The 24,498-nt window shown below is 36.8% G+C and overlaps 1 protein-coding gene across 1 annotated transcript; it reads right to left on the bottom strand.

Annotated features, from left to right (window-relative positions):
• Positions 1-1,018: 1,018 nt before the first annotated feature.
• Positions 1,019-24,028, bottom strand: LOC145769425 (uncharacterized). The gene is made up of 12 exons (XM_082581069.1): positions 23,880-24,028; positions 23,097-23,248; positions 18,671-18,743; positions 18,423-18,496; positions 11,549-11,651; positions 8,819-8,910; positions 8,267-8,436; positions 7,830-7,919; positions 6,934-7,036; positions 6,429-6,629; positions 5,018-5,165; positions 1,019-4,434 (listed from the first exon to the last, which is right to left on the bottom strand). The coding sequence occupies exons 1-12, from the start codon at positions 24,015-24,017 to the stop codon at positions 4,351-4,353; spliced, it is 1,428 nt and encodes a 475-aa protein (XP_082437195.1). The 5' UTR covers positions 24,018-24,028; the 3' UTR covers positions 1,019-4,350.
• Between the last annotated feature and the right edge of the window lie 470 nt (positions 24,029-24,498).

Here is a 24,498-nt window from a genome sequence, read left to right as displayed (position 1 = left end):
CTAGGTTTTTCGCAAAAATTGTTGAATCTTTTCCTAGGTAGGGTATATTAATGAAATAACACTACAGCTTTGGGAATTGCAGATTTAATTCCTGATGAGGACACACGTACGTGTCGAAAACGTTTGAGTTTATTTTATTTAATTATGTTATATTTTGTGTGAAATAAAGTATGCTAAACCCGCTAAAGTTACTATGTTTTATTTCTCTATGGTTCAACAAAGTAAACTCTCTACCAAAGCTTTATCATCAAGAATTATGGATATACTGTTACTGAACAGGGCAAAGCATAATAAGAGTATAAAATATTTGAGCTTTCGGAACGCCGTTCCGGAGAAGCCAATTTTTTGATCGAGCTTCCGGAGCGGCGCTCCGGCTGAAATCCAGCCCTGGGTATAACAAGAAACATTGACTGAAAATCGAAAATTACCTGCTAACAATGCCTTTATCCAGTTACAGTACTTGTACATGTGAATTTAAATTCCAAAGTGATCTTAAAGATCAAGCCCTTCTCTGGTAGTAAGCTACGTGCACTGTCAAAGATAATTGCAAATATGAAGGCAAAATACAGGTTCAGACTTACTGTGGACTCTTGACTTTGTCCGTCACGACTTGGTCCAAAAATTGGGCGATGACCCAACCTCATCCGTGATCCGTCCCATTGATGTTAGTTTTGTTGATAAATGCTACTCAACAATGTTTTTTTATTATTTGTAAACCGAAGCTGCAACCCATGTGCGAATGCTTCACTTCAGTATTACTTGTTTTGGATTATTCCTTCCTTCCAGGCTAGTTGGACGAAAAATAGACGCAAAAATATGATTGCGGTCAGCTAAAAAACAAATTCACAATAAGGTCTGTGGCCCAAAAAGTTTGGAAAACCCTGGACTATGTCATAGCTTCGATTAATTGGAAACGATTACAAGAGATTTGTTTGTCTTTGAATGGTTATACCGAAGACACCGGAAAGGCTTAATTAAACGAGGTGTTGCCTACAGAAGCAATTTAAACAGGCAAATGTGTTGCAACAAGAAGTTATATTTATAGCAATGTCAACGCTCCACAAACCACCGTACATCTTCGAAGTAAACTTAGCCTATGTACAGAATGGTGAAATCAATGTATTCATTGTTCTTGTCCAATTAGTTGATTGTCAATGGACCGGCGTTCCAGAAATTACACATTTAAAAACTAAGTACCGGTGGAAGCAGTAGTTTGAACAAAAAAGCAACATACAACTTAGGGTTAACCAATAATCATTAATATTAAGATATATTTTATTTCAGATGCGACCATGCAAGTGAATAACGAAAAAATCATATATACAATTACATACTCTGCATTACAAAACAGCCACGAATATACGACTCTGGTGCAGTAACTAGAGATGTTAAAAAACGTTTTTAATCTACCTTTTTTTACGATTTTTTTGTATTGTTTACATTTTAGATTAGTTCTAATTTAGTTACCGTATGTGAATCATATACCGTAGTGTTAAGTAAATCTAAGTTAATAGGCCTAATTAGATATTATTTTCTGTTGTCGCCGGATACAGGTCAACGTGTAGATAGTTTATTTCAAAACAGAAGATATATTTCAGATTCAGAATTGCAACAGAACAAAAGTATTAGACTAAATTTTTGCAAATTGTTTGTGAAACAAAATCTTTATATTTTCTCATTTTTCAATAAAAAATTGTTTTTTTTTATAAAGTCATGTTTTCTTTTATCAATTTATCAACAAATCAAAAACTCACCACCGTAGAAAAACAACTCGTATCTCCAGCAGTAAAACAGTGCAAGTTCAAAATTCCGGTGTTAGCCCAGCATGGACTAAGATTGAACAAAACACTACTTGAACAGACGGATTGATATCAATCACAAAGTTAAAAAGGTAATCATAAACTCCACAATGCGGCAAACAGCAGTCTCCTAGCCAGCAAAACTGGTCGTTTTTACGTTGATTCATCGTCTGCAAACGTTGAATCAATGTAAAAAGGACCAGCTTTGCTGACTGGTCTACGGTTATCAAAGTCGTTTGGAACCTTGGCAGAAGAGCCACGTGATATGTGGTAGAACTGAGTAAAAACCAAATCATCAGAGCCGAGTAGACTAACAGCATCAGGATTGCAATGGAATCACAAATGTTACAACTGTACCGTGTTAACCAAACGTTTCAGTGTTGAAAAAACTAACACACGATATAGTTCACAACAGATACATTCTGACATAACTTACAATAGAATGAATGCATTTCATTATCGACTCAATTGTTCAGACTCAGTCTGTATTGTTGTGTCTTGCCTGCATTTGGTATAAAAAAGCAAACTCTCTCCCGAAACTACAGTCTCAGGATGAACCGTTCCAAATCAGGCTTATTTCAACCACCGCTTGTCACACTCAAAGACGCTTGGTAAAGAGTTAAATTTGTTAACTGAATGCCATTGTAGTGACATTTTCTTCGCAAAACCCACTCTTAAAAAAGAATTCAAAATAATAAACTGAATAATAAGAGAACAGACAGATACAACTTATGGCGAAACGAAACATGCAAGGTCAAAGTTGAGAGACTTAAAAAAGAAATTGTAAAAAGCAGTAAAATTTATGGTCAAATCCAAGCTAATTCGATTTGAGGGCACGTGTATTCTTGTTTTTCCATAATCCCATACAAACAACTGCAATACTCCGTGTGATAACTTTACAGCACCTTAATGCAGTACTGACACTGTCTGCTTTGTAAAGCGCTGAGGAGCAACGCATATCTGCGATGGATATAACGCTACATAAAAACAAGCATTATTATTATTATTACTTCAACCAATACGGTGTCACCAGTGATCAGTGCTCGGGCATAATTATTGATGTGGTGAGAATAAAACAGGTAGCGTTGTAGAAAAATGTTTATGGCTTTCTTTCCTAGCAATATCCAAAAAATAGAAGAGTATGTGAATAACCCACCAGCATATAACACAGTACATAATATGACATGTTAGGATTACAATGGATCAGAGTATGGGATCAAAATATCTTACGATAGAAAATTGCGACAAAAATATCTTTATCGTTACTTGACGATCAATTTCGTCAGATTGTCACATTTCATAGTTTATTTTCCACAATAGTGAAGTCAAATATGTAACAAAAACAACTACATAAAACTGAAAAAATAAACGGTGAAAAATGTTATGTACAGTATAATGTTAATTCTCATTGAAATGTTACAAAACCTAACTAAGTGCCTCATTGTTTTACCAGTAACCCAACATCTTTCCGAAATTGATAGTACCACAAATGTTGATCAGCAATTATCTAATGAAAATATTGCAGCACCAACAATATCTTTGATGTAAAAGAAAATTTGAAGGGGCGCGTGGAAAAGCTGAGTTGAATGTAAAGGTGCGAAAGATAACACATAGGCCTACCAGGTTGCAATAACAAGTGTGAACATGAGTCAATAAAAAGTGGCTGACAAATATATGGTGAAATTTTGATCACAAACATCTCAATAAAACACCTTCAATGTGTAATTGTAATCAAGAAACAACAAAGGAAAGAGCTTGTTTCAGGGCAAAGGCTTATTTAATATGAACAAGTTTAGCGTCAAAATAACCCTTTGAGAACTTTATCAGTAACACCAGCATAAAGAAACAGTTGAAACCACCAAGAATACGTATTTGACAACAACACATCTAACTACAGTATTTACAATCTATTTACTGCATGAGTTTAATAAATTGTCATACAAATCAGCGGCACTCCGTAACTACAAAAATAACGAAGGTGACTGTTTGTTCAACGTCACGAAAAATCATGACGACGACGTATTGTACGACTCTATAACGGCAAGAAATAACTCATGGGCAGTGTTCCCTCTAAGGTGCGCAACTGAGCAAATGCGCAGTACCACCAGACTATTTGCGCAGTAAAATCTCATTCTTGCGCACTTGCAATTTTCAAATTTAAAAGTAAAATGATCTTCAACATTATTTTTGGAAGAACGCTTCTGCGCTTATCGCATTTATACCGTGTGCTGATGCACATGAGCATACAGTACCCTTTTGTTACATCACAATCCTTTGTCTTTGCTTCCTAAACACTCCACACTCGTACCACGAAAACAAGAAGAAACTATTTGAAGTAAATGTGTAATTTGTTCGCTTTTTATTAAACTTCTAGACTAGTGGTTCCCAAACTCGGTTCCCAAAGTTGGTAATTCATTTTAACTCAGCATTAAAATGCTCATGCTCACTAAATCAAATATTTGCTCAGCGTAAAATTTTCTTAGAAGGAACACTGCTCATGGGTTTAGAGGTTAAGTGAAGAAACGCAGTTAACTTTGAGAGATGTTGTGTGTTAAACAACAGAAACAGCGGGTCCCATGGAAATTCCGGATGGCCCTTTTCGGTTGCTCATCTGCGGTCCACAACGGTTCGTCATCTGCTCAACAAACAATTGAAGTGGTTTGTTAAGCAAAAAAAGTTCAATATACTGTAAACCTACCACCGCTATTTAAGATATTTCAAGACACTTTCCAGATGAATATCGTCACATTTGATTGCAGGGCATGACACAATACGAGGGTGATGTCAATTTCATTGCTTTTGCATGCCCCAAGTCAGAAACAGCAACCCTGACTGCAAAATCGGTCATTTTACATTGAATCAAAGGAAAAATGACCGATTTTGCAGTCTGGGAAGTTTGTGTGAGTTGCGCAGCCAGTAAATTAACCTTTCTATATTGGTCCAACGTCAACAAAGGTTGAAATGAAGTAAACAAAATTATGTGGCGGCTTCATTCCATTGAGTCAAAACAAAACTCAACGTAATGAGCGACTTATCCTTTCCAGAACAAAGCTTCACAATTGATCAATAAAAATATGTCTCCTGACGTACAAGCATCATCTCAAAGCGATTGAATTACCAGCAAAAGACATTAGTATAGCACACTTCGGTTTAAGAGTTCTACTATGCAATACTCAAGTAAAGCTATAGGCGGTACACAAGAAATACGTCAAACTAACCTGTGGACCTTTTCTGTTCATTGCATTCGGACCATGTCTCTCCGCATAACTTTTAAGGAGCAGGCTAGAGTCAGGCCCTCTACACAGGGCGGGGTTTGGCCCCGCTGGTTCAATCCGAATGTTTGACTTATAATCACCAGTACGTTGCCTAAAAAAACATTTGCAAAACTGAAGACATTAAAACATAAGATACCCAATTACTAGTGTAAAATTAAATAAGACTGCTCATCAGACATTTAAGTTATTAACAAGATACGCTCTTCTGGTGTAAAATAAATTGAACTATATTATGGTGTTTCAAGTGACAACCCGCATTCATTCCGACGCTTCGTCATACAGGCACGACTGAATTTAGAGTGTAAAATCAGGTCTTTAGAAGATAGCGAAATTTCGGGTTTACTTTGCAAAGCTTTTTTTGTGATGATTGGAATTTAAATTACACATTTTACAAAAAAAAAAAACGAGATCTTAAATTTTGCATCAACAAACATTTTAAATTTTAGCGCCTTGAAAAATCTGCTCATTGCAAGCACGCCATAACCTCAGGTCGCAGAACAACATGGAGCATAGCTACGACTAGTTTGATTTGAGTTGTGTGACCTCTGAGGAATTGATCATTTTTGTTATTCTTCATCTCAATTGATTCGTCTGCGTCCTTTTAAACTGTTTTTACACAGAATGTTGTGTTGCATGTTGTACGCACGCATGCAGATATCGTTACCCATACGCAACGTAATGAATCAGTTTTGACGTCCAACTGGAACAAATGTTGTCGAATCAGTTTGGAAAAAGTTGCTCTGTCTGACGAGTACGACGTGACGTAGACGATTTCAATGTTCAAATTAAAACGATTGTTTGAACTTCATGATAAAATAAAAAAGGATAAGGTTTCAAAAAGTTTGGAGACAGTTTGTTTTGTTTGTCGTATCCAGGCTTACACCCGGTAGTTGAAGATTTAGATTAAGTGGACGGCAAGGCCAGGAAGCCAATCTTCATGTCCACCTTCAGGCATGCCTTTAAGTGTCCTGCCAAAGACACAGTCGCATGCTCTTGAGCGGTGTCGTACCAGTGCCCTTTCGATTGCCGTTCCAGTGTTCTCACCACTCGGCTATGCAGCCGACGAAGACTTTTGGAGACAGTGAAGAGCACTAAGCCGCAAATAAAGTGAACTGCTTTGTGATGCAAAATTTACCACAAACTATTTGAAAACTACAAAACCAAACGCGATCCATGTGAAAAAAGTACTAATGACAGAACATGGCTTCGTACTTTGACATGAAAGATTTGAACCTGCAAGACATACCACATGCGCAGCGATAGGTGACTGATGCCATGAAGACCTACCAAGCACTTGATCAACCAACAGAGAGGTTATACAACATGTTACAACAATGCTAATGTGATGACTTACACAACAGGTCGAGCGATACGTTTAGTGAATTGTGGCATTTTTTTCTCCACTGGTTGAAGTTTAGTTCTGGATGCTGGTTTACTGGCGATGTCTTCCTCTGTGCTGAAGGAACTTTGCAAACTCTGCTCAGAAGATTGCGGAGCAGAGAGAACTGATGTGGAGGGAGATGATGAAGGTTCATCACTTCCGAATACTTTCGGTCTAAACATTTAGTTTATAAAATGAGTTTAGCTGCAAAAAAAATCTTTTTTTTCCATTTTACAAAAAAACACGCAGAGACACAGGAGGCTGTGTTTCTTTCCGACCGTTTTCTGACCTTCTGTGCAAGATTTCTGTTTAAGCTGAACTTGATAAAAAGAAATTCAACAAAAAGAAGCAAAAAAATATAAAGCTGTTCCAATAAAAAAATGAGCTGCAAATGCAAAAACCATGAATTGAATTTCGATGAACTGCTCAATTTAAATCAATCTAATTCTAAGCAATAGCCTGGTAAAAGATGACTCACGTGAAATCCCGGGGCGGCTCTTCTTCCTGAGGAGGACTGGATCGCCTAAACTCTCTGGTGACTTCCTTCTTTCTATCCTTCTCTTTCTTAGCCTCCAGGATTTCTAAACAGACATTAGTGAAGAGATTTAAAAAAACATCAGTTGAAGAAATAATATGAACAAAATACAGAGATGGAAGCGCTGGTGACATCCGAAGAATCAAACAGATATGGTCATGGTCAATCAACTCACATACGCAAGCAAACTAAGCATCAGGATGACTCTGCGATAAATTGGCAAAAAAGCGAAATTTAGAAGATTCCACACTGCCAGTGTTAATGTTCAATCAACATAAAAAAAAAAAATTTATGAGTGAATTAAATAAGAAAATCCCACTGGTTCGTAAAAAAACTATTCTTCACGTGATAACTGTTGAAGGGATACACCTACTTCCTTTTTTTTGACTTAAGATTACATTTCTGAGCTTTTTATTTAATTACGTAACAAACTTCGACATCACTTAAACTACACATTGTATTATCTTCACACTATGGCACCAAGAGGAGCAAACGCTCCTTGGGCAAAGTGGAAAACATTAAATCGACTCCGAACCGGTGTTGGACGTACTAAGTCTGCAATGGTGGAGTGGGGCTACAACACGGGCCCAGTTGCATGTATGTGTGGCACCGAGCCCCAAACAGCGGACCACCTTCTTGTTTGCCCTCGGCTTACCACCCGGTGCAGTAGGTGGGACCTGTCAGTGTATTGTATAACTCCGTTGCGGAAGAATGTGTCAATCTGTGGTGTATCAACAAACTTTAGAAGACTCGATAGAAGAAGCACCAAGAGATTCTATACCTCTTCGAGCAATGAAAAGGCCAGTTCATAAGAAAAGCGACAAGCACACTGGACTTACTGATAGCCATCTCCACGTCGTTGTTAGTCACTTGGAGACAAACTTCAATCGTTCTGTCATCAAGGTCAGGAAACTTTCTCTTCAGGTCCCCTAAACAATGCAAATTAGCATAAGTGATCACAGACGCAGTTATGCTCTATCAGAAAACCGTCTCCCGTGATCATGTGTAGTAATCAGTGTGAGGTCAACCTTTGCTAGAGCAACCACTACCACTACCTTTGTTGATGTGAAATCGAAAAATTTTGTTACTAAATTAGGAAGCGATTTTGAAATCATTTTATACATGGTCAACTATGTGACCAGGGCAAACATCAAGTCACTTCGGCATAACCCAAAATGTACTTTCAGGCCTAAGTCGTACACCAACAATGCTAGCAACAAACGTTACAAAAAAACGCGATAAAATGGCCATGAAAGTAGTGAGCCCGTGGACGTACTTTTTGCTTTCGCTGGATCAACAGCAGGTTTGCTTGCGGCGGGAGGTATTGCTGCTTTTATCACAACTTTAGATTTGTTGGGCGGATCTCGATCTTTCTTCCTGTAACCCATGGCGTCCAGGCCCATGCGGGCCCCTTGGACCGAGTTGTTGGTTTTAACAAGCTGATGTCTAAAAAATTCATTCAAAATTCGATGACATGATCATATTGATCAATTACTAGCATCGCATTGGTATCTGCGCTGGGTAGAGACTGCGCTATGAAAAGCACACATTGTTGTTACTCTTTGACTTACCCTTGTAAGCCTACAAGCACTCATAGTATCACCTGCAACATTTAGCTAAAGCTAGTTTCTACCAAGTAGAGTTATTGGTCACTGAGCACGGAATAGTCATTTAGTTTTCCGTAGCTTGCTGGAAGTGAACAGACAGAAACGATCATCCACCAACTCACCTATAACGTTTATTACAAACAATCACTGTCAGAAAAGTTTTATTTTTTCAAGATAAAAAGTATCGCCTAACAATTAATATACAGTAGTGTTGTAATCACCTTATTGCAGTTTCCATGGCGCTGGGATACTGTGTCTTCAACAGGTCAATTAAATGTTGCTTTGGTTGAACAGCTTGATGGGAATAACTGGTCTAAACACGACCAAAATATATTGAAGGAATCATGAGCAGAGTCACTTTCACAATATCCCGCATTAGCTTGCGTTTATCAAAAATTTTTTGACATAGTACAGAGTGCACACTTTTAACTCAATGTAAAAATCATTGTACCCCAGTCTAAACTCATGTACCGTATTCAAGTTTAACGTTGTACATTGAAGGTTACAAATATAATGTAGGCCACGTACAATATTATATGAAATAGAAGTATACACAGTCAGTACAGGAGTTGATTACGCGAGGGCAGGGGGCGGTAGCCCCTCAGGTCTGAAACAGAGGGGCGAGATATGTCTGGCCCTTTGGTTTTTTGTTAATACTAACGACTTTGTCAGTAAGGAAAAAACTGCCGATTCTGATCTGTTTACGCGAATGCACAAGCTACCTTTGTTAAATACCAAAAAGTCGGTTTCGCCAAATGTCTTGTGACAAAGGTTGCAGTCGGATTGTGCTGTGGCAATTTTAGCTCGCCTATTTAAAGTTGAGTAACGACGGAATTGAACGTAACGGTAACCGTTCAGTGATGGCGTAAAATTGCGGATGTGAAATGGCGTCGGTAATTGCCGAAGTAAAAACTTTCAACACGTTTATTTGCTGCGATTCCGATTGTATTTTCAAATTTAACGATTTCTTGTCAATTCTAAACTTTATACAGTTGTTCAATATGCAACGCTCAAGTTACAAAATAACTGCTTTTTGAAAATAATATTGTTCGCTCAGTAAGCAAAAAAAAGCAGTTTTAAGCGATCATTTTTTTTATTTTGGCGTACATCGTTCTCATTACTTACATTTCATAACGCAGTCAATCTTAAGCCTTGGTGGCGGCATAAAACGACGATGTTGGTTGGCTGCCTAGGTTAGTGATTTGCAACCGGTGTTTCGTGAAAGATCGCCAGGGGTTGAAAAACACTGGGCAAGGTAATAATAGCGGTAGTAGACGTCCTTATTGCAGGCACCTGATCACACAAAAACAACTTTACAGAATAAAAACACGAGAAAATAAAGTAAAAGTGCTCGAAAAGGTGAAAGCGATAGCGATACCACACCTACCACCAACGACAACATTCAATCTTCATCGTTTCCAGTACCTTGCATAAATATTTCTAAATTGTGTGACGTTTTCGGTACGGAAATCGAAGGAAATGTTGAGAACGTCAAAGCCGTAATATTTATATTTGCCACCCAAGACCATTCATCTTTTCTTTTACTATTTTTCGATTGATTTCTCACACATTACGAATATCTCTGGGGCAAGAACGTCATAGCGACTAGAGAGTCTTCATCGGAAAACTACTATCTAGCTGTTTTTAATGATGACGCTCACATCGCCAGTTACAATTTCCCTTTCCGCTACCGGACACGCTTTTTCGAGTCAGTTAAGCAATTGCTGACGGACATTAGCCCTTTGTTTACATTGATTCAACGTTTACAGGCGTTGAATGAATGCAAAAAAGAGTTGATTTGCCGATTGGGTTTCTGTAATTAACAAACTCTTCGAAATTTGCGTCGGCACTTTTTTTGGCAGTTGAGAAGGAGCGACCTTCCTGGCGTCAGCACTACCTGACTACTCACTATAGAACAGCGAGCATTGTGTTTCGCTAACCATACCGGTGTAGTCTCCACACTAGCCATCAAGACTTTTCCCAAAAACATGTGTTTCTCGGCAGTCGAGTGTAGCAAGAAATTTTTTTCGATTAGGTTGTTTTACTTTGGCATTTACCTCGGCAATTGCCGACACCAAATTCAAAGGCTGTGTCCTCCAGGGTGTTCGGTCAACGTTACGCAGTTACAGCCAAACTAAACAGTGTGCAGAATTTTGCACGACAATCGCGACAGACTAATATGTTGGTCCACAAACAGCGCATTATAATCATTTAGGATAGAAATCGGTAACTTTTAAGAATAGCTTTCAGAATTAGCGGGGACTTTTCGCTTGAGCAAAGCCTTTCAAGGACAGCTCTCCATTCAACGGAAACTAATGGATGGAATATATAATATATTTCAAAAACAAGAAACGGAGAAACTTCTCTACCAATCTCGGCGATCAGGCCTGTGTCAGTTGTTCAAAGCCTTTACAAGCATGAACCAGGATTAAGCTCTCAAAGAAGCTTTCGCAGTCCGAGTATAAAGATTTTTACAATTAATCAATCTTGTCCACGTCTTGGTGCTGTAGCAAAATCAACGCTCAAAGTACTTTTGAAAAAAATGAGTATTTCTCAGTAAATGTTGGTATCAAACTTGAAAAAAATCTTATTTCATTTTTGTCACACCTCATGCACTAAAAATGAAAGCATCAGATGCAACTTTTATTGTTGCAATAAGGTCACATGGCTAGCGAGCGACAGGTAATGACCAACTTATATTTGTCCTCGATGCTATAAAGAACATATATCATAGATTTGCTAGTGCACAACAGAGAAACTTGGCGTCTCATTGCCTCCAACCCTCGACGAGAGGAAGGAACTTAATGATGATGATGATTGATGATCATAGATTTAAAGACCATGATAAAACAAAGGACAGATCCTCGGCCCAGAGGCTCACACGACGAAAAAGAAATACTTTATTAACCGTGAAAAGCACAATTTGAATAACTAGAATTAGCAAGGCAAACCTCTTTTGGCTTTTGATACTGAATACCTCCTCGTTTATATCCCAAAATTTCTAAGTTCATTCTTGCTTCCTGCATGGAGTTGTTAGACTTCACCAATTGATCTCTATAAGAAATGAACAAAAGAACAATTGTAAAAAAGACCAACTAAAGCCGTTTGCGGCAAAATTTGATAAGTCACATTTTGGCGAAATTGAGTTAAGTGCATATTTGTAGTCAGAAAGTCATAAAGAATGATCTATCAGAGTTTCAAGTTGAAATTTATTCGATTTCGACAAGAACATAGCAGCCCATTTTTGCCAAAGTCGAATCGTTTTTGAGAAAAAGTTGATATGCGCGTAGGGTTGCCGCCAGGAAAACTAATATGCCCAAGTTTAACAAAACATAATATTTGATTTTTGAATATCTGTAGGGAGCAGGGAATCTCAAGAGATTTTTTACAGTAAAAGTAAGCTAATCAAAGTTGTTGCGCTTTTGATCTTAACACTTGCAATTACCAAAGCAAAAATTAGGAATATTAAAAAAATGATCACAATGTTGTCTCTTAAATCCATAATGGTATAGAACTATAGATGTACGGTATATAATTTGTATGGACGTGACCAATACTCTGAACTCCACTCAGTTGTGATTCATTGAATTACTTTATGACGTATATAACTATAATATTGTTTTTTCTGTCCTTTAAAGTTTAAATCGGTCATAAACAGTAAAACAGGCCGCTTAGACCAGTCGGCCTGCCCGAAAACAATCTACATTTCGAACGTAGTGCGCACGGTGTATTTAGATGTAGAAGAATAAATTGAAAGCAGGCAAAGCATGCGTTTAAAACTATTACAGTTGCTTCGTGTCAGACCTGGCCACAGCATTGAACTCATTATGCTGCATGATCTGTGACAAAAACGTACAGCTTGACGTCATCAGCGAATATTATAATTTTAAACCGTCACTTTGGTTTCTTGGAAAAATAATGGTTAAAAATCATTCCGAAACTAGTTTTTGTACATTTTAAATGGTTCAAAGGAAAATCTTTAAAATAAATTTATATCAAATGTTTGCACAAAAAGTATGAGATAGAAAGTTAGAGAAAAAAGTTGATAAAGTCCACACATGGCTACCTAAAGATACGGCCTGATTTGTCACATTTTGCAGAAATTTCCAGGTTTTGCTCACTTTTTGCGAATGTTTAAATAAATTTTTCTAAAAATTATACTTTTACGCTTTCTGTACTGTTTTCTCCAGATGACACAATAAGTTTTAACATCCTCAGATGTTGAAAGACAAAGAAATCTTGATTTCGAAGATTTTAGTCAGACTGTTAATTTTTCAATAACAGTCTGATTCAGCGTTTTTCAACTTACTTTTTTTCATTTTCTACTGCTTCCCCAAGGCAACAAAAAGCTTTTATATCATCAGGAGACAGCAAAAAGTAAAAAAATCTCAGTCAAACACTAGCAGTAGCTGTAATCAAAATCTGCAAAATTCGACAAGGTGGCCATGGTCCACATTTTATTCGAAAATATAGAAAAACTACAGAACCTAGAAAGTTAAAACTCGCAAACCTAAACTGTATCAAAAATCTCCGTCATGCCCACATGCCCCCCAGTAAAATCTTTTAATGTGTAAATTTTTTAATCTATAATTGAAAACTTCAAACGTCGTTTTCTCAAAATGTTAAAATGTGACTTATCAACTTTTGCCGCAAACGGCTTCAACTACATCATGTATGGTGAAGATCTATGTAAATTACCAAATGTCACTTGAACTTGAAAGCATGAAACCTCATAAGTAGATTGACAATATTTATACAATGGTTCCACAACCTCATAAGAGTCACCAATATGAAAATTACTTTGTTATAAGTTAAATATACAGGGTCCCGCAGCTTAATTGGGACTTTTTCATTTCCGCATAAGGTTCTTTCTGATTTCTATAATCAAGATGAAACTTTCTGCAGATAATCTTATAAAGGTATTCTAAAAGATAGTATTGCAATATTTAGACAAACTTCTTTAAACAAGGCAGAATTAATGAAACGTATAACCATATCGCTCACCTAGAACCGAACTATGTTATGTCCACTTTTTGCAAAAATCACTTTTTCAACTTTTCTTGGGTTTTGGACATAGCTCTATCTGATGGCATGCTCAGATTTCTCTTATGTCCATTATTTTAGCTTTTAGCCTATGTTAAGTCCTGCAGAAATTTCAAAATGTTCAAACTAAACTGTGCTATGTCCTTACCTGGACTTAACGTAATGTCAACCTATTAACTGTGTCTGGACATAACATAGTTTGTTGGACTTAAACTAGTTGCTACTTTTGACTGATTGAAAATGCTGGACATAATACATGTTGTGAAAAGGTGATCTTCGGGTTTATTTATTGATGGTAAATTTTCAGCACCCTTTTACCATTGTATCACTCAGAGATGACACAGGCTGTGTAAGGCTGGTTGCTATGGGTCAGAGAACATCCCACAGCTTGTTTTCTGTGTGACAGGTAGGGATGCCCAAAGTAGAATAATTGCCTATTCTAGAATTATTCTAGAATTTATTTTCGGATCTAGAATTTCGAATCCTATTCTAGAATCCTCGGCGTCAATTTTAACCTTTTCTTTTTATTGAGAAAATACACATAACGGCATGAAAAAGAAGCTTTGCAAAGCTATCATTTTAACAAGTTCTCAATCGTTCACAACAGTGATGAATTGCAATGTAGAACGTTTATCTCCTCCAGATGCTGCCCTGTCAGCCTTGTTTTGAGTTTTCCAACAGTCAGCCCAGCGCTTGAAAACGATCGCTCCAAAGAAGCTGATGTTGCTGGAATGGCCACGTATTTTGCAGCTAAATTGTGCAAAAGTGGGAATTCTGCTTTGTTGCAAGACTTGCAGGCGTATTTTTTCAAAATTTTTTTTATTTTTTTTATAATTTTTTTTCTCCGTATTATTTCCGAATCCAATTACCCGATAAAAAAGCGGTTTTTAGATTCGAATCTGGATGGATTCGAATTTCAAGGATTCGAAATTCTACTTTGGGCATCCCTAGTAACAGGCTGCTATTTTGACTTAAGGCATTAATGATAATGACCAACCTTTCAGTTTTTCTCCAGTCCAGTCCAGTTTTTTCTCCAGTCATTCTAAACCAATCCTACCATAGTGACAATCACTGATTTTAGCCAAGTTGTTGACTTCAAAAAAATTGTGAATGATTCACCACAATACTCACATATCATGCGAGGCTCAACTTTTGATTCTGACGGTGAAAAAATACTGTGGACCAAGATTATGCAATTAAAGTTTTGCAAGGTAAATCCAGTCAAGCTATACTTCAAGTACAAATGTTCAAAGCCGTCTTTCAGTGAAATAGACTTCATAAAATCAAGTCGACAGAGCAGCAGACGACTTGCAACTGAATTTTCATTGCCGTTAGTTGTGGAACTACCAAAACGTTACAAATCACAGCTTGCAGTAAAAAAGGACAAAAAAGCCGATTTGATGAAGTTATTGTAAAAAAACCTCATTCCTCCACACCATCACCACTTTTATGCAGACATTCCAGAGTAGCTGAACAGTGAACACCAATGCTAGTTTTGCTTTTGTTTCAGCTGGACTCATCTTGACTTCCAAAAGAACTGTTGAAAATTCTGAGATCCTAAGTATCAATTTTGCTGATATTTAGGTCGCAGAATTATTATCTTTCCTTGTAATTTCATTATGTGGTTTGTTCGTTCTGTAGATACTCTTGAAAATTAGCATAGAGATTTTATTTACCCATTCCTTGAGTTCTAGTTTTATGAATGCATCACTGGTTTGCAGTGATGTACGCGCATACAAAAACTATTGACGCCGTCAGCGTAAACGCAAACGTTCGAAAAACCATACACCGTATGCGTCAACGTAACTTGTAAAACAAGTTGACAGCGTCAGCGCATACACTAGCGTAAACTCATTTTGTTTGCTAGGTGCCAAACATTCACACGGTATAAACCACTCGAAACAAACAAGTTTTATTTTGAATTTCCACGAAGAAACACAAGCATCTGAAGTGTTCATCTGACATTTTGCTGCGTTTTGGTTTTAATATGTCTTTGCCCATTGAAAACATTCTTTCAACTGCAGCGCTGGAAGGTATTGGTGTGTTGTAGCGAAAAAAAATACATTAAAAAGTATTCGTTGACGTTGTGCACTAAAAAACCGCGAAAACTTTACGGCGTAGCTAGCCTCAAGCGACAACTATCAAAAAAAGTGTGGTTGTAACCGTTAGCGCAAACAAAAAGTCTACACCACAAGTCTACGGCGTATACGTACATCTCTGCTGGTTTGTGACAATGATTAAGGTTGTCAGATCAACTAATTTAGTAAATACAATATTGTTTAATAACTTACAGTGTTTTAATTGGGATGTTTTTTTTAATGTCCAGACTCCAGATGTTAATTTAGTTGAGCTGTTGGCGTTTATTTCAAAGTCTGATGAAAGTTGGTGGTTAGGCAGCTAAATTAGAAATTCAGAAATCTTAGTTATGGTTCTATCTAACAAATGGGATTGCAGCATAGAACAATAAAGCTTTCAGCTATTTACTAACTAGGTCTTTTGAGGAAGCCATGTACCAAAAGTCCAAAGAAGACCTGTCAGATTTTATAGCACTATTGCAGAAGATGTGTAAGATGGCAAAGAAACAATTGAACATAATATCACACACGACTAAGTGAAAAGATTGTGTGGTATCAAAACAGGAAATCATGGTTCTACACTGTCAAAAAAGTTTACAAATGCTACCTGGAGGCTACTATCTCAATTTATAGCTCCATCTCAAATTGTTTCAATGTAAAAACAGTGGTTGCAATACTTTAATCGATTTTATAAGTATGCTATGTCCGTTATTTCATGAAATTACCAGTTAGAATTTTCAAAATTAAACAATGTTAAGTCCGTCCAATACTTGAAAAAACACTATATTGCTCACTCTAGTGGTTAAAAAGTATCATAAATGATGCCTAACAAACAGCAAGATATTACTAGTCACACTGGTACAAAATATTGCATATATATCGGGAGATAATTTACAAAAACCTAATTCAAAATCTATTTTCCTGTTTTTCTCAAAACTTGAAAAATGGACATAACATAGTTCGGTTCTAGGTGAGCGATATGTAAATTGACATGTGTTGGAAACACTCTTTCGGATATTATGAAGAGTACTGGCTACTCAAAGACGACAGTTTATCGAGTTGTGGCCAAGTTTGGTTCCGAGGAGATAGTTGAAAGAAACCTCCACACTCCACAGCCATCAAAAGGATTGAGAGTAAACAAAAATTTTTCTGGCGGGGCTAAAAAGGTCGATAAAAATGGGTCTGCTACTATTCGGTGAGTCCGATTCGGTGAGTCCTATTCGGTGAGTTCCTAACCCTTAACCTTAACTCCTAACCCTAAAACGGCAATGATAATTAGGCTACGGTACCCGATAATTTAAAAAAAAAATTGAAAAAATCCCCCGTTAAGAGATCGGACTCACCGAATCGGACTCACCGAAACAAGCCATTCCGGATAAAAATAGATGAAACACAGACGATAACAAAACTTGCCAAAAGACACCATCATTGTCAGTCACAGAACCATCAGTAGAGCAGTCAATGAAGATCTTGGGATGAAGTTGTATGTGAAAAAAAAACGTTGCAACCTCCTCATTGCCCGCTCACAAACAATCAGGGTTGAAAGATGCATTTCTCAATAATTTCAAAACTGGGTTTTTTTTCGCTGAGACTTTTCGGTCATTTGTACGAAATGACTTGAAAAAATTCAGTCATTTTTTTTTGATGAAAATATTTCCTTTTAAGTAGCTGATACAAACCAAAATTTGCACTTGCTGACTAACTAACAACATTAAGTTTCGCTGAGAAACGTTGTTTTTTTCGGACATTTTGACCGAATTAACTATACATTTTTTCGGACATTTTGACCGAATTGACTAAATTTTTTTTTAGAGATTTTGCTAAAAAATCGGTCAATGGCTGATAAATGACCGAAAAAAAAACAGTTTCAAAAACAAGGGAGAACTATGAACATGTTAGCATTTTTGTTAATGGTAAAATTTTTATTTTGGACAAGGGACCAAATCGTCAGAACACACTAGTTAATGCCCGTGACCCTTCAGAAGTTTCTTGTCTGATGCAAAGCAAAAATCCTGCTTCTGTGATGGTTTTTGCAGCCGTTGCAAGCGATGGCAAAGTGATGCCTCCTCGTTTCATCAAAGCTGGTCTTGGAATCAACACAATGGAGTATCTGAAGATATTGAAGGATGCTTTGCTGCCCTCGATTGGTAAAAACTATGATACTACCAACATAGGCGCCGATTTTTCAAAAAGCCTTGGGGGGCGAGAAAGGTGATGACGTCATTACCATAACGCTATCTTACTCAATTAAAATAGTATTTGGTTAAGCTTAGTGTCTTGTTTATATTGACACACTAACCTCAACTCAAACCTAACCTCAACTCTCTTAAAACAGCTATTCATTCAAAGAGCATTCCGGAATCTCGATACCGATGACGTGAAGAGAAGTTGTTCACGATTTCGCCAGAGAATATCCAAAAATATCTAAGCAAGGGGCCATCATATTCAACAATTATGTTAAGTAGACTGTAAGGATTACATTAATAAAGTTAAAATGATAATTTTACCTTTTTCATCAGTTTGAAATTGGCAAATTACGAAAAAAATTCAAAAGTCAAAATTTAGTTGCGGGACTCTGTGTAGGCTACTCGACAGTCACCACATTTACTGACTATTCCAGTATCAACTTTTAGTCTCATGCAATCAATAGACATATGCGATTATTTGCCTTTGTACATGATCATAAATTGTTCAAGATAAGACTCACTCTATTGTAAAGTTCTTTGCTTCAGGATATTCCCTTTTCAAGGTAGCAAGAAACTGTTCATTCGGTGTAATTTTCTAAACAGTAAATAAATTAAAAAAAAAAACTATGTCAAATATAAATTTGACCAGATTATTTCTTTACAAAACACAAATATACAATTATATGTACATGCTCTTTCAATGGTTAAATCATATTTCAGCAGAAAATACATTGGTAGTTGGTACAACATAATTTCATTGTTTATTTACCTTGACATAACCCATGTCCTTTAAAGCACTTTGGACGGATTCCATGTTATTGTTGTGAGTTCGTAGCAATGATCTAGTACCGGTATGGTATGCAATTTGTTACATGTTTAGTTGTTTACTAAATCCTTAGAAAACAAGCCAATTCACAATGTGTATGTTTAATAAACATTGTTTATCTTCAAAACAACTTTAGTAAAACAGTATGACATTGGTACAATAAAGACATGCCATTAATCGAGTAATCTGGTCAATGCCATAAAAGCTTGCATAGGTCGATACACAACTAAATGCCATGGTCCAAATGATGCCATCCCTAAGCCGCAAGACACTAATGACACAAGGCCGGAATGCCGTAATACATAAATGATGAGAGACTTGGTTATTATAGACAAACATGTGGCACCTTCATCTCTATTTTGTTAAGTGCCAGAAAACAATTTTAATTTTTTTGGTTGTGTAAAAATAGAAAATGGAAATTGCTACCATGACAAATGAAATTCGTAGCAAACTAAAAAAAACAATTACTTTTACGTTTTAGTAAGAAATAACCAAGTCTTGCAACATTCATGTATTATATTGCGGTATTTGGGCCTTGCTTCATTCATGTCTTGTGTTGTGTCATTCAGGTTTTGCATCATTCGGGCCTTGCGGCCTAGGGATGGACCACAGCAACCATACATCTTACATATGTATAATACACTAGGGTGGATCAAAAAAAACGAATTTTTAGGTTCAGCTTAGTGCATCTGCCAAAAGATGCAGTTTGGGCTATCTTTTACATTGGTACATGAAAAAACATTTTTTGACCCCGTTTGACCCCTATCCAAGAGCTCTCTAGTGACCGCCGAGGCAAAATTCTTTAAATTGACTATAATTTTTTTTCTAGTGGGTGCACTGTGCAGGCTAGTGGTTTTGATGTCTATCCCCACTAAATCAAGTCTTGGGAAGTCATTTCTGCAGTTTAAAATCATCTATGGGCTAGCAAAATGACATCAGAGCCTTTATTCAGCAAAAATGCTTGAAAAAGTTGGAAATTTATTGTTTTTTAAAAAAAAAGGGTAAAGAAAAACAAATTCATAATCCTTCTAAAGGTACTGCTGTTAATACACTGAAGCAAACATATAAAAGCAAACAATTACCATATGAAGTTAATTGCAAAAATGCTGCCTTTAATTTGTGCATCCAATTATCCATAGCATTACAGTAATGGACAAAATGCATGACAACGGGTTCAGGCGAAATCAGTATGTTAGTGTTTTGTTGAGGAGCTTATATCAAATCCTGCAGACATATCTTTCTTAAAAGGAATGATGACAGACAGGACAGCCACAGTAGCCGGATTTGACTCTATTTTATTCGCACGAGTCAGAAAGAAAGAAAGTAGGATTCTTAGTGCAGAAAAACGACAAAAACACTCTAAAAAGGAAACGCAAAAACTGCTTCTACTGTAGCTCTTAAGATAAGGAACTTCTCTGGTCAGGTTGTTTACATCACATCGGTGAAATCGTTGTGTCATGTATTTTTGAAGATTTGAAGCTAGAGGCTTCAAAATAACCAGAAATGAGCATCTTCGTGAGACTCCACAATAACTGGGATTCTATTCCACAGTGGACAACTGCTAAGTACACTGGATATCAACAGCTTTCCAGTAACAACACACGATCTCATTCAGAACCTCAAAGATGACGTTGTTCAACTTGCACAAAGCAAATACAAGTTCATTTGAGGCGACTATAAATAACTTATGAACTTGTGCATTGCGTATATCAGTCCTGGTCTACAAAATGTGAAATTCTACCGTTTTGGGGCCACACACAAGGCCAGATGGATGGCCAAATTGATTCATTCCTATTAATTGGTGCTACTGGAAAATCAAATAGCTAAGTTACCTAAGGGAACTATCACATCAGTTTCACAAGTGGCTAAACTGAAAGATCTCATGAACTTTATTTCACTCGTCTACTGTACATATTGGTTTCGGTGTAGTGTAGCTGTAGATGCTCCTTGGAACTGTTTGACTATGTACAAGAACATTCTCAGATATGGAGCAGTGCATAAGTTGATATCAGATGCTGCTGAACGTAGCTTCCAACGTCAATTTTGGTATCTCTCTGCTGAGATGGTACCACTGGACTGGCACTGTTCAGCTCTGAAGTTTAAGAAGAGGAAAACATCAGATGGCTGATGAACTTATACATGTAAAACCTACAGATCCTGTTTTTACACCAGCAGATCGGTTTGGCACTGCCTAGCTACGGACCACGTTTTCCATCAGAAATCAATCTGGAATCAAAACTGACAGATTTTATCACAAAGGACTCTCGGTTCTTTTTCTCTGTTTTAGAGATAAATGATGATTTTCTTCCTTTATCAGTATAAAAATAGTCTCAAAAAATGGAATCAGAGTCGTACCAGAAAACTGTTTACAATGTGGCTGAACATGGAGTTAAACTGAGCACCAATTACCTAATACCTACATTGTGCCAGAAACGAGGAACACTATCAAAACACTTTACAAATAGTGGAAGCTAACAGAAAAGACGCACCTAATTTAAGAAAGAGAAAAAACTAATATCCTCTTGCACAGATTAGACTAGTCGATTACATTGCCTTCTGTGACAAAATGTGTTAGTAAAAGTTTACAGTTACTGTATACATACAGATTCAATACGAGGCTTTCATGTAGCAAACTTATTAGCCTATTGGTAACTTTCTATGTGTATTTGATCTATTTCCAGTGCGAAATTAGAATCTTAGACCACTTCCGCTCACTGGAGTTGTATTTTTAGCTATTCCAACGCGTAAAAAATGTGAATTCACAGACAACTCGTATAGACAAGCATATTCTTTTAATTCCCTGTACGATAGATAGTCGAACAGGCAAAAGTTTTATGCATATTATTTTGTTGAAACATACAAATTCTGTTGAGAAGCGTGAAAATACCGGTAATTCAATATTTACTTAATGGCAAACCTGAAAATTTGAATGGGATGGTGGCCCACATAAACGTGCCCCAATTCTACTGATTTTTGAGCCAGCAAAGATTCTTGGCTAGTGGAACAATTTCACAAATCTACAAATCAATAAGTGCAAAAAAAAGTAAAAAACAACCTTGGGGGTTGTGTGCACACTACCCAGGATGTGTTCAATGGGATGCTTATTCAGAAGCCAAATGCAAGTTTTGCCTCTATTAAACATCATTCAAACTCAATTAAGTTAAGTGTGATCAGATATTTACAAACATTGAAATAAACAATATCTAAAGCTGTAATAAATGCAATAGTTAAGTTTACACTATCAAATAAATATATATGCGGCATGCAGCTGCACTATCGTATGCTTCTGTAGTCTATTGGACCACATATCACCTCACCACCTCATTGGACTAGAGGCCAGTTTGCACACAAATGGTCACACCCTAGTGTGTTTTACCTAGGTTACACTTTTTTTAGTATTTCATCCATAAAACTGCCCAAAATATCTAAAAATGCCATTTCTTTCCCATAAAATGCCTTTTTAGAGCAAAAATGTCATTATGCAATTTTGGCTGCCCATGCATCATTTTAGACTGCAGAAGTGACTTCCTAAGACTTAATTTAGTGGGGTTAGACACCAAAATCATTAGCCTACACCCACTAGAAAAGGTATTATGGCTAATTTAAGGAATTTTGGCTCAGCGGCCACTAGAGCGCTCTTGGATAGGGGTCAAACGGGGTCAAAAAATGTTTTTTCAAGTACCAATGTAAAAGATAGCCCAAACTGCATCTTTTGGCAAATGCACTAAGCTGAACTCAAAAATTCGATTTTTTTGATCCACCCTAATGTACACGCTAGTGCAATCCAATGTTAAGAGAAACTGAAAGCTGAAACAATGGTGCATTTTATGAACACAGAAGAGCAGCAACACCAGGATAATTGGCACAAAACACAAACATTATACTGATTACTGAATCTTTAAACTTCAAAGCAAAAACAACACCTTTTTGAATGTCGAGTTTGGTATATCTCCTGCCATTTAAGTAAACAATTGGATGCTAGACTTGAACTCTTTCCAACTTTAACAACTTACACAAACAAGAAAAGTAATTATGATATGATATAGCCTATTACTAGTCAAATATAGGTATGGAAACAATTTTTTTTTGTATTCAAGCTTACACTCAGTCACTCAAGTTGAAAATTTAAATTAAGTGGTCAGGAAGGCAATTTTTGTGTCCACCTTCACTTCAGTCTGTATGCCTTTAAGTGCACTGCCAAAAATGCAGCCTTAAATAATGTCTAACCAATAAGTTTTCGAACCAGGGCTTCCATCATTTGGCTATGCAACTGACAAATTAATTTGATATTTCAAAATCAACCTCTAAATTGTGAGTTCTTTGCGGTAACGACAAAATGATATAAACTTAACTCTAATATTTCACTAACTTGACAAGATCTTCATCGATGTTGTAATCAGACATTACAACTTCCACTTTAACAGGATCAGCTTCCATAAAACTGGTGGTAGCAGCTTGTGGTTTTTGGTAGTTTGGCATTACAGGCCGAGCCGAGGCTTGCCTTGGAGTGGTGGGAGTTTGCTGTAAAAAATACATTGATTGTGGATTATAGAAGTATCCATACCAATATTGAAAATAAATGTTTTATACATATTTTCATAATTCTAGTCATAACAATGGTTAAACAAAGTCTGGTCATGACTTTTATTGCACTTTTAATGCAATTTAACTGGTAAAGAACAGCCCTTCCATTCAGTGGATTATGGATGAAACAGTTCACAGACAACATCACTGCAACAATTGGAAGCTTCACTCTGTCAAACTCGGGGACCAGGTGTGCGTCAGTGGTTCAAAGCATATATAATACATACAAGTATGTGAAACTGCCAGGACTAAGATCTCTAAAGCTTTCTCAGTCTGAGGATAAAGATTCAATCAGTCAATGTTGCTGCACTGGTACATAAATTTGGTTATTTTAAAATTACACAAATCTTTTAACCTATAATCAGATTATATGATTTTACGTTTAGCTGAAATATGGACTAACTGGAACACTATTAGTTAAGTGAAAATTAAAATCAGTTCCAGGTCTCAACAAAAGTGGCTATAACACAGACTATGTGCATCATTTATGCAATTTGCATTGTTTGGTATTATGTTCACAATTTGGCTATCCTCAATGAACATTTATTTCATTGATTGTTAAAGTTACCTGCAGTGTTAATCGTGGATCATCCCATTGTGTTGTTTTAGTTAAGTGGTTGAGGTAAAACCACTTTCTGTTTGTTGGATCATATTTTGCTTCCCACCCAGCAGGAAGTGGAACTTGAGCAGGACGTTGATAATACATAACTAAGTTGGTAAGCGTTCTAACCTAGCTAAGGTAAACCTTGAGTAAACAGAAAACATTATTATTAGCCTACCGTACTCTTTTCCTAACTAAGCTGAGCGATGCTCTAGCTTTTACAATTACTGTAGGCCTACACGTTTACAAATGTGTTAAAATTACTGCTTGGCAATAAAAAATTAAGCGGCACTGATTCGACTCTCTTGAGCAACGCATTATAAGGACTGCAGACTGCTCTCCGTTTAGCGGCACCTAATGAACGGAATAATGCCCGCATACTATACAACACTTCAACAATCAGAAACTTTACTGTGAATCTCCGTGGCCAGGCTCGCATCAGTGGATCAAGGCCTCTACAACTACAAGTACTGTATGTGAAACTGCAAGGATTAATTTTTTGAAAATACTTTCCCAGTCCAAAAATAATAGTTCAATCAAAGATGCAGAACACTGCACTAGCCTGAAAGAATTAGCTGCAAATATG

Source organism: Aplidium turbinatum, chromosome 4 (genome assembly GCF_918807975.1).
Source record: "Aplidium turbinatum chromosome 4, kaAplTurb1.1, whole genome shotgun sequence".
NCBI classification, from domain to species: Eukaryota; Metazoa; Chordata; class Ascidiacea; order Aplousobranchia; family Polyclinidae; genus Aplidium; species Aplidium turbinatum.
Note: the sequence above shows the minus strand (reverse complement) of the source record. Positions and strands in the feature narration are given on the sequence as shown.